This window comes from Trypanosoma melophagium, assembly GCF_022059095.1.
Source record: "Trypanosoma melophagium isolate St. Kilda chromosome Unknown ctg21segment0, whole genome shotgun sequence".
Taxonomy (NCBI): Eukaryota; Euglenozoa; class Kinetoplastea; order Trypanosomatida; family Trypanosomatidae; genus Trypanosoma; species Trypanosoma melophagium.
Window position 1 is genome coordinate 181,482 of NW_027125151.1, and position 16,557 is coordinate 198,038.

A 16,557-nucleotide genomic window follows, 5' to 3' on the forward strand; every position below is an offset into this window, starting at 1 on the left:
TGCACCTGGACAGGTCTTCTTCTTTTTCACGTCATTGTGCTTATGTTCCCGGGTAACTCGCTGCGTCCTAATGCCGGGGGCACGACAAAGCCACACGCCGCTTCACCTGTGTGGCTTGCTGCCCTGGCCCCGTCTGCTCAGCGGGAGCATCTCTCAAAGACCCACCTCCCTCCCCTGCAACACCCACCACACCCGGCCGTAGTGCCGGCACCACTCTCGACCCCCTTCCCAACTGATCTGGGGATACAACAGTCACAGAATCCGAAACGCATCGCCCATCACTCGAACTCGCACCAGCATTTCTGACACCACGGACCCTGTCCCGCTCCGGTTCGCCTTGTCGGTATCTTCCTAACAAAGGAGTATCCGTTGCAACGGGCTCTCTACGGCTCCTCACCCGGGTCTTCCCTCAGAAGAGCTCCGCCCACCTCCGTCACACGGTTCCACTGTGTCCCGCGGTGGGCACGGCTTCTTCAAAAGCCACCCCCATCAGCTCGCGGCACCGATGAAGAGCGACGTTTGAATAGGGTAGTAGGGTAGTAGCTGCGACCACCAAAAGGGGATCGATAAGGTGTTGATAACTCTGGACCCTCAGGATTCACAACACCATCCCCCCTGCGGTCACTCGCATTAGCTGTACGCCTCATAAAGCAGTCTCTCTATAGTAAAGGGAGCAAAAATAAATAAATAAATAATATGTACTTTGTCGTGACCCTTATTCTCAGATTATATAGTAAGCAAGACAAAGAAAAGGGACATGCGATATAGAAAAAAAACAGAGCTTGCATCCACTGTAGCAGCAGTAGCAAGTCAAAGCACACAAACACATAGCCGAGAATACATGAATAACCTACGAAAGGTGAATTAATATGGATATTCTGGTTTAAAGCTCAGCGAATGAGAGGAATAAAGAGTCAGATGGCCCGAAGAAGACAAAAAAGTATTTCCCAGATGCCTATTATACCTCTTCCCACAGCAACAACAACAACAGCACAAAAGTAAAAGAATAGCTACGTATACCTCCTTGTTATTCATTCTCTCTTCCAAAGGGAGTTCCCCCTCAATCGTTTTTTTATAACATTTACTTTCTTCTTGTATTGGTATTCGCTTTAACACATACCCACACCCAAACATTCCTCTAAAAGGACAAATAAGTACGTATACCTGTCTATTCCGACAACTTTGCACCTCCATATGTGTCAGGTAGACCATGAAACAAAATAAAGAAAAGATTCTGACCCAATAATACAGACCCCCCACAGAATATCCTCAATAGACCATTATCGAGTGTTCATTGAAGCCTTATTACCACTAACCAAAAAACTCGATCCTTAAGAAAAAGTAATATAAACATATCGTCGTTCAAGGTCTTTCCAAATACATAATAGTTTCAGAGGTGTGAGCGCTGATTGAACAAGTTGATGAGACCATTCGTAGATGCATCGTGATTGCTTACCTTGGCTCCGGAATTCAGTTGAGGAAGAATGGATTTGGCAAGCACCTTTCCAAGCTCGACACCCCATTGGTCGAAGCTGTTGACTCCCCAAATAGCCCCCTGCACAAGGACCTTGTGCTCGTACATAGCAATGATAGCTCCTAACGCACGTGGGGTAAGAGCATTAACCAGCAACGAGTTGCTGGGGCGTCCTCCGGTGAATGTCTTGTGAGGAAGCAGTGCATTGATCCCATCCTCAGAAATCCCTCCCGTGCCCTGGAGTTCTCGTCGCACCTCATCAGTGCCTTTACCAACCATCAATGCTTCGGTCTGAGCAAAATAGTTGCTCATCAGGATTCTGTGGTGGTCACCGATGCGATTTTGGCTGTGGACTGCCCCAATGAAATCACAGGGAATCAGCTTTGTTCCCTGGTGAATAAGCTGATAGAAGGCGTGTTGACCATTTGTACCAGCCTCACCAAAAATAATAGGACCGGTCTGTGTGGATACCACGTGTCCACTCTTGGTGGCACCCTTTCCATTGCTCTCCATGTCAAGCTGCTGAAGGTATGCGGGGAGTCTCCATAAGTACTGGTCGTATGGCAAGATAGCTTGAGTCTCCGCTCCAAAGAAATTGTTGTACCAAACGCCAACCAAGGCAAGAATTATAGGAATGTTTTGATCTGTTGGCGCATTCATGAAGTGCTCATCAATAATGTGTGCCCCAGTCAGCAACTCCACGAAATTATCGTATCCGATAGAGATCATCAAGGACAAGCCAATGGCAGACCATAGTGAATACCGGCCACCAACCCAGTCCCAGAACTGGAACATGTTCGCTGCATCAATGCCGAATTCTTTCACCTTCTCTGTATTCGTTGAAAGTGCAATAAAATGCTTGGCAACGGCGCCATTCTCACTTATCCCTCGAGACCTCAGGAATGTCAGCAGTGCGTTCTTTGCTGAGATGGCGTTGGTAATTGTCTCTTGTGTCGTGAACGTCTTGCTTGCAACGATGAAAAGTGTCGTTTCAAGATCAACGGCCTTTAACACTTCAGCCAGGTGTGTTGCGTCCACGTTGGAGACGAAGTGCATAGAAATACTCCTTTCGGAGAAGGGTTTCAGTGCCTCAGTGGCCATCATGGGACCCAGGTCGCTTCCCCGATGCCGATGTTCACAACATGGCGAATCGCCTTTCCGCTTTGGCCTTTCCACACGCCTTTCCTCACCTTCTCAGAGAAATCCCTCATCTGTTCAAGGACCTGGTTTACCTGAGGCATCACATCACGGCCATCCACCATTATGGGACGATTGCTTCGATTGCGCAAGGCAATGTGAAGAACAGCGCGATTTTCAGTCGTGTTCACTTTCTCTCCGTTGAAAAGCGCTCGCATGTACGCACGAACGCCACGCTCCTCAACCAGGTTGAATAGCGCATCTTTTACTTCGTCGTTGATGTGAGACTTTGAGTAATCCAAAAAGAGGAAATTCCCATCCGAGCTCTTCAAATTCACTTCAAGTGAGTATCTCCGGAATCGATCCTTGTCGTTCTCAAAATGCTTCAGAATGCTCTCATTGCCATGACGCTCGTATAATTGCTGAAGACGGCGCCAGGAAGGGCACGAAATCAAGCTATTGTCGGCCTCCGCATTAAGCATCTTCATCTTTCGTGTTACTTCGGGTGTCGCATTGAACGATTCAACGGCCATACTGGCAGCTCCTGGTGGAGCAGGGCTTGCAATCACATGCGCAGTTAACTCATTGAGATAGGGCTCCATCTGTTGGAATACTTTTCTTGGTAATAGTTGAGAGTTATAATATAGTTTACTTTACCTTTTCTTTTTTTGTTTTTTGTAGATGAACGGAAATCGAAAAAAAAAACAAAGAAATAATTGGAAAAATCAGATCAAACCATATACATAATAGCTTTTCCCCACCTCACCCTACAGAAAGAAAGACCTACAAAAAACGAAGAGTTTACTTAAGCACGAGATACAGTCATCCCTACGGTGAATCATATCACTATCGTATACCAAGTGCTCTGCTGATTTTCTCAAGAACGTAGTCCTTCTCAGCATCATAGACACCTCCTTTGCTGGGGATCTCAAGAACACAAGGAATGGGTTTATTGTGTTCTTCAATCAGATGACGTATGTCATTCGCTATATGCTGGCAAATAATAATAACACCGATGGAATCATTTGCACACATGTTGGTAAATGCAGACTCAATATCCGCCAATGGTGTGGTGGGATTCACAACTACGTAGTTGGGTTGTGTACCTTTCCCCTTCTCTCCAGCCATTTGACCCACGCTTGTCCGGTTATCTCCAGTTCCCGCCAAAAGGAAACCAGTGACTGTGTCCTCATCTCCAATAATGCCGACAATGCGCTCTTCTCCGTTCCTGTAACGAGTTGCTGCCATATCTCTCACTGGAAATGGTAAAAAGACAGAAAAAAAGGAGGAAAAATCAATCAAGAAGAAAATCACGTGAAGCTCATTAAAAAAAAAACATATGCCAATAAAACAAACATTAACCTTGTCCTTCTTTTCATGAGCACTTGAAATCAGTCACCACGGAGGGCAATCATCTTTGAATCCCAATTGCCATAGCAGGGTTCATTTTTTTGTCGCCCACCAAAATCATCACGCAGAAGGTTCAAAGAAAGCTGAATGCCACCACTCACTTCAGACGTTCTCAATGAGTCGCCTTTTAGTGTATCTGTCTTCACGTCATATGTTACAGAGGTACTCGCCAAAAGATGGTTCAGCAGCAAATCTTCATCGACGAGAAACATTTCGCTCCCTTCCTTAGTCACCTCTTGACGCCGAGCAATGAACTCTGCTTTCGACACCTCTATTTCAGGGTAGAAACCATCCAACCGGTTTTCCGCTCTACCTTCCTTGTTGAATGACACAAAAGTCCGGCGCATTTTCTTCAGTAAACCAGCGATGTTCCACACACAACAGGAAGAAAAGAGCAAGATAGTGCAAACAACAAATGAAACAAATTCATTTTCATGTCAAAACATGGTCTTTACTTTTTTTCTAAATGATCAAACCAAAATACATTCCACTCTTTCCATTACAAACCTCTCCTAGCCCTGCACGGAATAAATTAAAAAAAACAATTCCTACCGATCGTAACGATCAGGCAAACGAAGCCATTGAATCTTTTCTTGCGGTGACGTTACCCGGGTTTTCCTAAATCTGGCCACAGGACATTCCTCCATTACTTGTTCGCCAAGTTGCTCTATTTGTTTTGGTGTTGCGTTTGGAGCATCAACCACGACGTTAATTCCACCTTCTGGTGTCTTGTTGAAACGTATATCCCGAATATCAATTCCCTGACGTCGTGCAATGTCTCGCGCATGGACTTCACTACACCATTCAAGCGCCTTTTCAAAGAGTCCTGAAAAAGGACCTCCAAAAGAACCTCCTCCAAATCCTGCGCCAGGACCCTGCTCAGATTTCCCGCCCGCAGCCCCATTGCAAGCACCAGAATCACAAGAACCTGTTGCGAAACCCCCGGCAAAGTTTCTCGGGAGACCCCTGAAAAGAACCAAACCCCAAACCCCGATTGGACAGGAAAGAACCGCCCGACTCCGCTGGGGCCCTTTCCCCGCGACGCCCGGAAAAGACCGAAAGAACTTCGAAGGATCAAAGCCTTTGAAAAACAGAGCCCGCGCGCAACGCATCGCACCACACCCTTCCTTCAGATTAAAAAAAATACATATATAAAATTAAAAAAAAAACAAAAAAAACAAAGAATAAAAAAAGAAAACATGAGAGGGACGGCGGCGGCCCGGCGAAGCAGGAAGGCCCGAGCTGCACACAACCGACCCCCGCAGGCCCGCGACGCCAACACGCGAACGGGGCCAAAAAACCAGAGGGCCATCCTGCCCCGGCGCCTGCGCGCCTGCTGGCCCCAAGAAACGAAACAAATAAAAAAAAAGGCGACCGCCACGCGGAGCCGAGGCGAAAAATCCCGATGCCGGGGACCGGACCCGGGTCCGGCGGGAGAGAGCCGCCTGTTCTGGCCACTATACCCCAACGGAACGGTGGGGCTCGCCTGCTGCCCGGCCGATCGAAATCGGGGCGCCAAGAACCACCCCGAACCCGACCGGGGCCCAGCACGAGCGGCGCGGAACGGCGCGCAAAACGGGCGCAGGCAAACCAGCGAGCACCGCTCGGGAAGAGCACCCCCGCTAAGGGGGCCGGCCCAGCCCGGGGATGGGTTGAATCCCGTGGGGTGCTGGTCCTTGGCGCCGCGGCGTCCTTGGGGAAATGGGGGCGCGGGGCCCGCCAAGCCATCGGAAAAGGAGAAAAACACCCGTTTGCAAATGCGCGTTTTTATTGGAGGGTTTTCGCTGGGATTCCGCTGGCCTCTTTAAAAGCCATTTCAAAAACTACGGTGTTTGGAATTAATTTGCCTCTCGCGGGAATGGGCGTTGGTTGCGAAATGGATTGACTTTATTTTTTCGTTTCTTATTCTCGTTTCCTTCAATTTTTGGCAAGGAGGACCATGACAACTTCAAACCCCCAGGGAACACGAGAGCAACCCGCGCACATAGCCAAGAAAGGAATAAAAAGAACTCCAGATCGGTCCTCTCTTTAGAGCGTTAAAAACCCTTATAAGCCCCCCCCTCGCTGGTTCTACCGCTGTGGGTGTCCTTTTTCCCGTTCTTTTTTCCGACATCCTGGCAAACGCCCGCGCCCCACCAAGGCAGAACACGATACCGGGCCGCAGTTTGCACTATTGCCCCGCCGACTCGCGCGCTGGGGTTTTTGTTTGACCAACGCCGCGGCTTCCTGAAGCACGGCTCCGGCCTTCGCCCCGGCAAAAGCTGTGTGGTGGCTGCGCGTTTGCGGGGGGCGCTCCGCCAGTCCCTTGGTTTTTTCGGGACTGCGGTGGTTCGAGAAAGAAACCCCAAAGAATAATCTAAACCTTGCTCCCCGCTTAATAAATAAAATAAAATAGAAGGAACAAAAGGACTAAAATAATTTTCTGCAAGAACCAATCTTTTTCTGAGAACACAAATGCTTCCCAACATCTTCCCTCTATAATTCTTTCCTAACAAATGACAGAATTGACGAAATGGAAGTCCTGAGAAGCCCTTTAACCTGCTCCCCGCTCTCCCCATCGCAAATTCCACCCCTTCACTACGTCTAATTTTTTGATGTTTTTCCTTCTAGATATTCCATCCGCTGGATTTGCTCTGAAGCCGCGTAAATCAAAGTAGCACGTATACCGTGCGAATGTGAAACTTTGGCTATGGCACCAGCCTCCGCAACTAATGCCTGCAAATGCGCGTTCCCTTTACCATGATGTGCATAACCGTTGCGTTATCAACGCGAATATCCAGTGGCCCTGTCAAATGCACTTTAAAACTGCGCAACGCTAGATGAAAGGCTCGTGCCTCTGCCTGGGAAATCGTGCGAGGTGAGTGCTCCCACGCACCCCCTGCCGCCAAAACTTCCCCCACACCCTTGAACGATAACGCCCCCATCCGCACATAGAGGCGTCTGCTGCCAGCGTTGCTGTAGAGGGCAACTGCTGTGATGGGTGAACCGGCTCGCTCGCCAATAATCTTTTGCGTCAAATTTCCCCCATGCCTTTCGCCTTGGGTGATAAATTCGCTGGGCCTTGTGGCCGCGATAAACCCCGATTCAAGCGTGACAATCGCCCACGCAATATCTTTAAGAAGAAACAATACGGGAAAAGGGATTCGCCCCAACCCCCGCCGCGAGCATCATGCGGGAAGCCGTGCTCTCCAATTCTTCAACCGCCGTCGTTTCTAGCGGCGGTGCCCCTTGCAACCTTTCTATTGCCTTCTGGCTTGGGGAGACCGTGCGGTTCCTTGTGGTTGAAATGCGCCCCGGTGAAATCGCATTCCTTTTGTGCAACTGCCGCTCCCCAATCGTGGCTCCACAGCTTTGCATGTTATGTATGGTGTGGCGTCCCCAAGATTGTACCTTTCCTTGTGGACCACTTATTCCGATATTATCAACCCACAAGTGGATGTTTGATCCTTTTGGCGCCAAGCACTGCGGCAATACCATTTCCGGATCGCCGGCCAAAACCCCTGCAATGGCATTTAAAACCCCAGGACCACATTTATAGCCCATGGGAAGGCGAGTGAACTCCACTAATTCCCCCGATTCCGTGCGGCAACGGAAACTTGCCCGCATGCCAAATGGCAAGGCCGCCTGGAAAAAAGATGTCTTTAAATCAAATAATGTTGCAGCATCGCCATAAACCACATCCAGGTACCGTGGAATTTTTCCCAAAGGCACATCAGCCTCGCAATCATTCTGGGCACCCTTTGCCCTCGACCAAGCAATAAATCCATTTCTCCGCCCTGACGGTTTGCCCTCCACCACCGCAAATGGAAACTACCCATCCTGCAGTTGGGTGCGAAGAAGGTGCAAATATAATTCCTGCTTCCTCCATACGCTGTGCGTCAGCGCTGTTAATTCTTAAATTGGATTCACGTTTCTTTAAATGCGCTTCTGTGTTTTTCATAGTGCCCCATGCCTCGTCCCAACGGCTTTTGGCTCTCTCGTTCATCCGTTCCCTAATCCATTTGGAGGGCAATGTTTCCACGTCTATTTGTTGCAACGGTAATTCTTTTTCTTCTCGCGTTGCCACTCTGGTGCGGTGCGATCGTCGCAGTATATTGTGCCCCTTGAATGGTGCACAAACCACTTGTTTTACAGGTTCTGGTATGGTCCATTTTTCTTTTGCCCATTTTTCCAAATCCTTTACATCAATGATGTCGGTTGCACTGGCTTGTTTATGGTTGCGGCCCAATGGCCGAGATATCGTACCGTGCTTCGCGGGAGTTCCAGGGGATCTGAGCGTTTCCCAGCTCTGTAAGCGGTCGTGGATCGGGATCGTGCTCGACCACTGCTGCCGCGGCGTGTGCTGGCGCCCCTCTCTTTATGGAGCGATCTGCCATTCCATACGGGCGAAGGATATTCTCCATGTCTTTTGTGGTTAGTGTCGTTAACTTTTCGTCGCCCTTCATTTCTTTCACGACTGCTTTTATCCTTCGCGCATCTTCTCCTCCGATGGCTGCGTGCCTCGCTGCCCTTTGTGGCCCGATCTTGAATGTTTTGGGTAAGTCTCCCCAATCCACTATTATGGCTGCTGGGTTCTCTGCCTGCGGTGCAAAATTTTGTTTTTGGAGTTTTGCTATTTCTCCCCAACGGCTGGCTGTCAACCATGCCAGTCGTAAAGCCACTCGATCCCTTTCCTTTGTAAGAGTATCGCTTATCACATCCAATTCCCATCTTAACATTGGTCGTGCTTGTTTCATGGGATCCGCAGCCGCTGCCTTTTGGAGGCCTGCCAGAAACATTTGAGTGGGCGTTCTCCCTGATGCCAACATGGTGATCAGTGTGCGCGTGTATTGGATCGCGCTGTCCTTTGCCAATTGCAAACTTATAATAAATAGTGGAATGTTATTTCCGTCATTTCCAATTTGTTTTGTATCACGAACTTTATGAATCTTCGCAATATGGATCCCCGTTGTTCCCATGTTGTGCGGGTCCACACGCGTTTGGCGATCCGGTTGACCTCGGAAGCCAGCGCCAGAATGTACGGATTATGGGAAGGTGCGGGTATTATAGTAACATCGCTTATAGATTTTGTCCGTTGGAGAAGTGTTGATGATGGAAATAATACTTGCCGTTGGTGTAGTTGTGTGGCGTGTTTCTGTATATTTCCTGTTATGATACCTTCTGTCACCTTTCGGATGTGTGGTTGGAAGAAAACCACGGTGGTTTGTTGGCGAATCCTATCCTGAATATCTAACTTTCGTTGATATCCCATCATCCCTTGGCCCCGGCATTCACTGCTTCCGGGCCGAATATCGTTTCTTGGTTTAAAGGCCTCTCGTTGCAATTGCACCAGGCACGTAGAGCCGTAATGCCCGATGCGATCGCATCTGAAACAGTGTGCCTTGCTGAGTGATGGTGCCGACTGTTTCTTACAAAACTTCATAGCTGCTTGGATGAATGGATTCTCTCTTTTTAAAGGCTGAGCAATGGCCTCCTTGATATCCTGCATCTTCGCTCCTGGAAAATCCTTTGCTGCCTGAATAACCCTGAGTTCGGTGTATAACTGGCTTCCGAAGCGTAACTGTTGATTCGACATTCCTTCATTACGAATGGTGTTGGCCCATTGCAAAAAATTATTCCATGCATCATTATAGGCTGGCCCAGGATTTGCTGGCATAGGAAAGATTTCCCGGTATGCCGCCACCAATTGGGTTAGTGAAGTCTGCAGTAAATAATCCATCATTCCTTCAAATGTTCTGATGCGCTCTTCTGGTCGTACATATTCGGTACAAACCGGTTGGCTTTGTTCTTGCGTTCCCCGGAAAACCTCTTTTGGGCTTTCCTCGTAACCCATCGGTGTCGTCCACTCAGGCCATTCTTTTCGTGCTTCCTTTGTAGGTGTATGAACGGCTTGTGGGTCAATGCCGCGTGTTTCTTCTTTTCCCAGTGTTTGCGTCTCGTGCCCTAATTGGCGCAATAATTCGGCAACTCGATTTTTTTTTTGCCTTAGCTGTTCCCTTGCTGATGTAAGTTGCAATAACATTTCAGACTTCTCCGTTTGAAACTGGGACCCTTGTGCCCGCAATTCCACCCTTTCATTCTCTTGCTGCGAGAGTCTTTGTAATGCTGCCACAAGTTGCCCTTGTGTTTCGGCCAACTGCGTCTGGGTATGTTTCAAATACGCTTGCATTTCTTCCTTTTATGTTTTTTCGATCATGGCTGTCTGGTGAAGATGTGCTATTTGGTCTTGTAATTCCTGGACCTGATTGCTTGCATGCTGCTGTGCCCGAAAGGATTCATCCTGTAATTCTTTTAATGCATTTCGATACTCATAGGTTAAACTTGAACGTGCTGCTGCCAATGCTGTCCATTCGGCAATGAAACGTGCACGTGCTTCTCCAAATGCTTGTAGAAAGACTGGGTTGAGCGGCACATTATAGCGCACCAGGGGAGGGACCAAGAGACGCCCATGGCATGACGTTATGGTCGTTTACCCGAACCATTAGGGTGTCATTTTTAAGGAATAACTCACCTTCTACGTGATAAATTGTTTGCGGAGAATCTGCTGGACAATAGTCAAAGAAAAAAAGCCGTTTTACCTTTATGGTGCAAAAATGCTGTTAACGCCTGCGCACCGATTTGCCACTCCACTTCTGTAAAAGAATAACGGGTTGTAGTTGGTAGTATACTTGCTTGTAAACCTACTTTTTTCCGGAAACTTACATTTGGCAGACTGTAGAGAAGAGGGGATAATAACAGAAAATATACCAGCGGAAGGCTCGATCATTCTTTTCGCAATCTATCAAAAATAATGAAAAAAAAAAGGAAAAAAAAACAAAAAAGGGACCTGTGGAAGGGTCCTTGGCTAAGAAAACTGAGAGCAGGGGTCTCTTCTCTAGAACCCCAGAGATGATTTTTCGCAGACCGGTTCCCCCGCACGGGAACGGGCTAAAACAAAAACTATATTGCAAGGGCTTGAGGGCCCCTAAAAGAAGGGATCTTCTCCCACAGAGCCATTCGCAAGTCAGTAATGAAAGCACCCTACGGTTGCAGGCAGATAGCCTTACCGTTAGACTGATAACATCCATAAGGCCAAGAAGAAAAAGAAAAGCACGAAAAGTTGGCATGCGATCCGTGCGCTGGGTAAAAGAAAACAGGATCATCTTTTTGACGTTATGCTTTCCCCGCCTACTTCACTGCGGTTTTGCGCCATCCCATGAACGCAGCCGGGGCTGCGCGAGTGAAAACCCACCCCTCACCGAAACTGCAGAAAAGAAAAAAAAGATATCTGCAGTCCACCTTACTTCCACTTATTCAACTTTATTTTCTTCTCCACCCGATTTTATTTTTTTAGCCAGCTGTGCCACCTCTTCTTTTTTTTTTTTTGTTGTCTCTGTGCGCTTTCCGTCCTCACCCCATTCGTCGGATATGCCCCTTCTGCCTTTCCATTGCGGAATCCGTGCAAACAAAAACTCCAAATATGTTTTAGTAGAAGAAATGAACTCCATATGAGAGGAATTTTTTCGTTTAGCTATCTCCAGAGCGCCTCTTGGTGACTTGGATCGTCACCCTTTGGTCCCCGTTCCTTAAAAATAGCGTTTTCCATGCGGCACTCCCGACCGGTGGAAACCGGAAAAATCACCAAAGGCGGACAATTCGCTCGCGTACAATGTTCTGGTATTAAAGCTACTTCTCTGCAGAAGATTATTATAATTGCAAGTTCTATCAAAAACTTCACCCGCCATCCAAAGGAAAAAGGCATAGCTGGTGATTTTGGAAAAAGGGTTTGGCTTGGTTCCCGCTTATCTTCCCAAAGTTCCGCGGCACCCTTCTGACCTTCCTGTTGAAAGATATTATTGCTCATACTATTTTCCGGTGTAAATTTGCCTATTCTCACCGGCTCATTGGTTTTGCTAAAATGTTTTATTTATCATTAACTGTTGTGCGTTTTGTTGGTTGTGGGGATTCGTTTGGTGCGGCGTGCCCCTTCACGTTTTCTTATGTAAGAGTCTTCGGTGGCCACTCTTGATGTCAAAAACGCAACATTCCTATATTTTTACAGAAAAAGTGGTGTTTTTGTTTTTAATAAGAACAATTTAAAAAATATAAAGTACATTTGGGATCATCTATTCTGTTTAGTAAACATTGGCATCCTGAAAATTCCATTCGTTGTTGACGCCGGCCACCCCAACGTGGCGCCAAGGACCAGCAATGTTTTTCTTCTGGAAGACTCGCTGGCGCTTAAACTACGGCGTCGTACAGCACCGGGACCAGCCGCGTCTTGCTTGGGCAGAACTCAATCCAAGAAGGTCCTGGGGCACGTGTCGACGTGCTGTCGGCAGTATCACCTGTACCAAGTTACCGCTGAGCAGTGATGTGGAGGAAAATCCCGGCCCTTCCCTGCGAGGTATGCAGTGGAACTCAGCTGGACTTACCCAGGCCAAGAGGCTTGCTCTCCACAAAACCCTGGTTGAGGAAAACTTGTCATTCGGCCTTCTAAGCGAGACGAAAATGTCTTGTGCGGAAGTGTCGAGTTTCACAATCGCCGTTTATCAACATCATGGAGTGTCCCGCCCCTCTAAAGGTGGCGGCGTTTCGATTCTGGTTCGTGAAGACCTGCCGGTGGAAGCGGGATCGTCTGTTGTGGCGAGCATTGAGTATACTCACGCAACGATCCACTTGACAGAAGGGCTGGCGCCCTCAGTGACGTCAGCATACTTCCCCCAGGGAGATCATTTACAGCATCGCAACTGGACGCGCTCTTGGGGAGTCTGATATTGCCGATTACGATAAAGGTAACGTTTCCCAGAAATAAGAAACGTCAGCGAGACTCGTCGCCACCGGAACGTGAGGACCACGGCAAGGTAAAGTGCGGTATGTGTAAGAAGTTCTACGCCAACATGCCTTCACTCGCCATTCACTGCAGAAATTTTCGCCATGGCGAAGGCATGCCTGCCAAAGGGGCAACCAAATCCTCCCGAAGCAAGGGCGAGAACATAAGAGACCTTGCGACCCTGATTTGCCCCACATGCAACAGACAATGCATGAGCAGATCAGGCCTCACACAACACCGCATGTCTCAACATGGGTATCGGCATATTCGCGCGCATACTAGCCAACGCACCGGCTGCGAAGAAACAGCGCTGCATCTCTTGAGTTGCCCCGCCCTTCGTCCATTGCAAATAAAGTATGCTATAACAGATATCCCTCTCCAGAAACTGTGCTTTTCCAAACAGCTAGCCCAGTTCCTTCTGGCAGTGGAGCGGAACTATGCGATACCACAGACTTCGCGGTCCAGAACCCCTACGCCTCCTGCCTCCGCCCTGTAAGGCCAGCGACGGGCTCGACCATGGAATCCCTGAAAGGATTAGTCTCAAGAGGCGCTTGCCGCGAACCCCAACAAGCAACAAAAAACAGAGGAGATCATTTAGGCCCAATCATTAAATAAAAACCAAAAATAACAAAAATTAATAACAAAAGGAGAGTGGCCGACGGGCTCTGGGAAAGGATGGTGGGAGTAGAGAATCTCTCGCAGACTGTTGACCGCGCATGGGCTGGTTATAACAATAAAATAAAACAAAACTTGAAAATAACAAAACTCAAACAATAAAAACCCCAAAATAACAAAATAAATATTACAAGAGCTTGAGAATCCCACAAAACGAAGGGATTTTTCTCTCAAACACCGCCCTTCATAGACAGCGACCTTGGTGCTCTACGGCGAGAAGCTGATAGCCGCACCGTTGGGGTAAAACCCATAAAGGCGGGAGGAATAAAAAAAAAAACAGAAAATTATAATGTTACTCTTTCTTTCTTTTATTTAATTTTGATTTATTATGCGGGAAAGCGAGGCTTAGATTATTCTTTTTTGAAAGAGCAAAAAAAAAAGTCGCAGAGCACACACACCAACGTAGGGCAAAGAGAGGAAATCAAAAGCTGTGTCCTTCGTGCTGTTTTGCTTTTGTATGCTTTGTGATGTGGTGTGGTGGGAAAAAAAGGACTTTATTTTGGTTTCAAGAATGGCCCCACCCCCAGCGCCAAAAGGCAACCGCAGAAAGCAAAAACACACACACACCAAAAGCCACCCCAGCAAAGAAAAGAAAAGCAGAAGAAGATTGCACCGTTTAAAATGCTTGGGGGCTCCTCGTAATCGCTCGTTTTGGCTACGTGACGCTTTTCTGACATTTTTTTTCTCATGTGGCTTTTCCCAGCGGACGGGGAAGCGCCGAAGTAGTGTTTTGTAGCAAGTTGTTTTGCCGCCGGCTCTCAGATTTGGTTTTTCCCAAAGGCAACCCTCGCGGAAAGCATTTAAGATCTCCCCCATCCCCGGCCGGTTATCGACCAAAGCACCCCCCGCCCCATGCCAACATCTAGCTGGTAAAGAAATGCAAAAAGAAGATTTTGATGCCAAAACTGCGGCGGCGCCGCCGCCCGAAACCAGAAACAAAACGCCCCACAAAACATGTTTAAAACACCCTCCGCAATCCACAAATAAAAAAAATATACACGGGTGGAAACTATGAAATCGAAAACATATTCTCATTAATTTGGGTGCGCCAATTTATTCTCATACGCACCGGTTTGCCCTATGGGCAAAACGCTTCATTTGCGTCGTGCGGGAATGCCGCTGGTAAATGGTTGGCTGGGTAAAAAAAAAAAACGTACGTTATGGCATCAAACGCTGTCATCTTTACATAAAATATTTTCTGGACCCCGTCATCTCAAAATACAACCTCGATTCAGAAAAAAAGAAGCAAGAAAAGATTAAAATGGGAAAAAACATAGTGCACTTCAACATCGGCCAAAAACCAAGCCCAATTTCTATGAGTTTTTTTTTGTTTGGTGGTTTGGCGACGATTCAAGGAGTATAAATAATAAATTCTATGCATTCTCTTTTGCCAATATAAGAAATAAAGAAATCGAGAAAAGACACGTACGGTGACCATTTGGTTTGCCATTTATTGGCATTGTGTTGAAAGAACCTTTTAAAACCGTTCCTTCCGATTTCCTTCGAATGACTTGCACCTTCGCTACTTCTGTTTTTTTTAATAATACAACCTCTTAAAATGCCATCGGCAAGCTTTTTTCTCTTAAATGAGGCGATTCCACGCTGTATTCATCTAAACCCTTTGCAAACCTTTATTTGGAACCCTCCTGCGTCAAACATTTCGCGCGAATGCCCATTAGCCTTTGCCAATGTATTCCAGTTTATGAAATAATGGATCCATGTGTTTAGTAAAGTGTTGGAATTACCCCGATAATCCTGGAGGGCTAGGGGGACGGGATGGGCGGAAGGAGGCCCTACTTGGGAAATCATACGGGTCGCTCGTTCCTATTTGTTGCCCCTTGCCGAAACGTTTTCCGCATTCTTGGATAATGAAGCGGCGCATGCACAGAAAGGAGTATCAGTTGCCAGTGGGAAAGGGGTTGGTGACTTTTTCATAGGGTATGGCCGTGTTATTTTCAATGAATATTGTGGTAACTCACCTGACCCCGCCCTTGTTTGGCAGCGTCAGTTGGTAAATTGGCTTAATTCTGAGAATACAAAAACCCGTTATTAAGACTTGGAAATTGCTTCTGCACCTTTTCAGAAGGAAACAATATGGAAAAATGGATCCCCACCACTCCAAAGATGCACCCAGGTTGCCCGCATTGTGTGTGAAAGTATGATTTCCGTCTTTTTCCGACCGACAACTTGTGAGATGACACCTCACATATGCACCGCTTTATTATTTTTTCAATCAAAGAAATTATCTTTTTTTCTTGCCATTACATTTTGTGACCATGAGCTCTTATTACTGAATGTATTTTTCTGCAATGACCCCACTGGGGCCTAACAGTGGTACATATCCTTCACAGTTTCTTTGGCCCATTTACCTACAGTTCGGCGCGATCTACCAATGCGGAAAATATTCCCAATTATCAAAAGAGTTCCCACACCAAGCGACCCCACTTTGCGTGGCCGTGTCTATCCGGAGCCGCTGGCGGGGTCCCTTGCGATGGCATAGGAAATATCAGCATAAACTTTACAGCCCATAGGAAGCCCTGTGGACCTAAGAAACTCGGCCAAATTTTATTTTGCATCTGGCGCTGGCCCAAGCGATTTTAGGGACACCCGGTGGGAACAAAAAATAAAAAGAAACCAAGGTAAAAATAACGTTTTGCTTTCGCCGCGAAACGCGCTAATTTATAGGGAAATACTGCTCAATGGGACTTTGATCTTGCAATTCTGCTCATTACTATTTTTTTTTATTTTTTTGCGCGTCCAAGGGCAAAATAATAATAACAATAAAGGGAAGAAAAAACTTCGCTGCTTCCATGGAAAATTTCCCTCGCCCTGCGGGATATTTTTCCAACCCATTCTTGCGAAGTAAGGTTCTAAGAAAATGACGCACGTCCCATTTCGTAACTAAAACATGTTTCCTCCACAATCCTCGAATGGGATTCCTTTTTTCACCTGCGCATGGGGGCAGGCCACGGCATAACGCCCCGCAGCGTGTCAAAATATTCTCGTGGCTCTTATTTTTGTGGACTTTTACCCCGTTTGTTGGGAACAG

At 47.3% G+C, this 16,557-nt stretch overlaps 7 protein-coding genes across 7 annotated transcripts; 1 reads left to right on the plus strand and 6 right to left on the minus strand.

Moving 5' to 3' along the window:
- Nucleotides 1-67: 67 nt before the first annotated feature.
- On the minus strand, nucleotides 68-647 carry LSM04_007136 (uncharacterized protein; the record flags this gene model as incomplete). Its single annotated transcript, XM_067330914.1, has 2 exons — nucleotides 68-381; nucleotides 485-647. The coding sequence occupies 2 exons, from the start codon at nucleotides 645-647 to the stop codon at nucleotides 68-70; spliced, it is 477 nt and encodes a 158-aa protein (XP_067192002.1).
- Nucleotides 648-1,390: 743 nt separating this feature from the next.
- LSM04_009482 (Phosphoglucose isomerase (PGI)) lies at nucleotides 1,391-3,213 on the minus strand (the record flags this gene model as incomplete). Its single annotated transcript, XM_067330915.1, has 2 exons — nucleotides 1,391-2,591; nucleotides 2,651-3,213. 2 exons carry the CDS (start codon nucleotides 3,211-3,213, stop codon nucleotides 1,391-1,393), a joined length of 1,764 nt encoding a protein of 587 aa, XP_067192048.1.
- Nucleotides 3,214-3,457: 244 nt separating this feature from the next.
- Nucleotides 3,458-3,859, minus strand: LSM04_006098 (ATPase; the record flags this gene model as incomplete). The annotated part of the gene is made up of 1 exon (XM_067330916.1): nucleotides 3,458-3,859. One exon carries the CDS (start codon nucleotides 3,857-3,859, stop codon nucleotides 3,458-3,460), a length of 402 nt encoding a protein of 133 aa, XP_067191984.1.
- A 143-nt stretch (nucleotides 3,860-4,002) lies between these two features.
- On the minus strand, nucleotides 4,003-4,368 carry LSM04_005764 (uncharacterized protein; the record flags this gene model as incomplete). Its single annotated transcript, XM_067330917.1, has 1 exon — nucleotides 4,003-4,368. One exon carries the CDS (start codon nucleotides 4,366-4,368, stop codon nucleotides 4,003-4,005), a length of 366 nt encoding a protein of 121 aa, XP_067191975.1.
- Nucleotides 4,369-4,569: 201 nt separating this feature from the next.
- Nucleotides 4,570-5,133, minus strand: LSM04_003676 (uncharacterized protein; the record flags this gene model as incomplete). The annotated part of the gene is made up of 1 exon (XM_067330919.1): nucleotides 4,570-5,133. The coding sequence occupies one exon, from the start codon at nucleotides 5,131-5,133 to the stop codon at nucleotides 4,570-4,572; it is 564 nt and encodes a 187-aa protein (XP_067191933.1).
- Nucleotides 5,134-5,426: 293 nt separating this feature from the next.
- Nucleotides 5,427-5,906, plus strand: LSM04_008126 (uncharacterized protein; the record flags this gene model as incomplete). Its single annotated transcript, XM_067330920.1, has 1 exon — nucleotides 5,427-5,906. The coding sequence occupies one exon, from the start codon at nucleotides 5,427-5,429 to the stop codon at nucleotides 5,904-5,906; it is 480 nt and encodes a 159-aa protein (XP_067192024.1).
- Nucleotides 5,907-11,531: 5,625 nt separating this feature from the next.
- LSM04_008395 (uncharacterized protein) lies at nucleotides 11,532-11,864 on the minus strand (the record flags this gene model as incomplete). Its single annotated transcript, XM_067330921.1, has 1 exon — nucleotides 11,532-11,864. One exon carries the CDS (start codon nucleotides 11,862-11,864, stop codon nucleotides 11,532-11,534), a length of 333 nt encoding a protein of 110 aa, XP_067192026.1.
- Nucleotides 11,865-16,557: the final 4,693 nt, after the last annotated feature.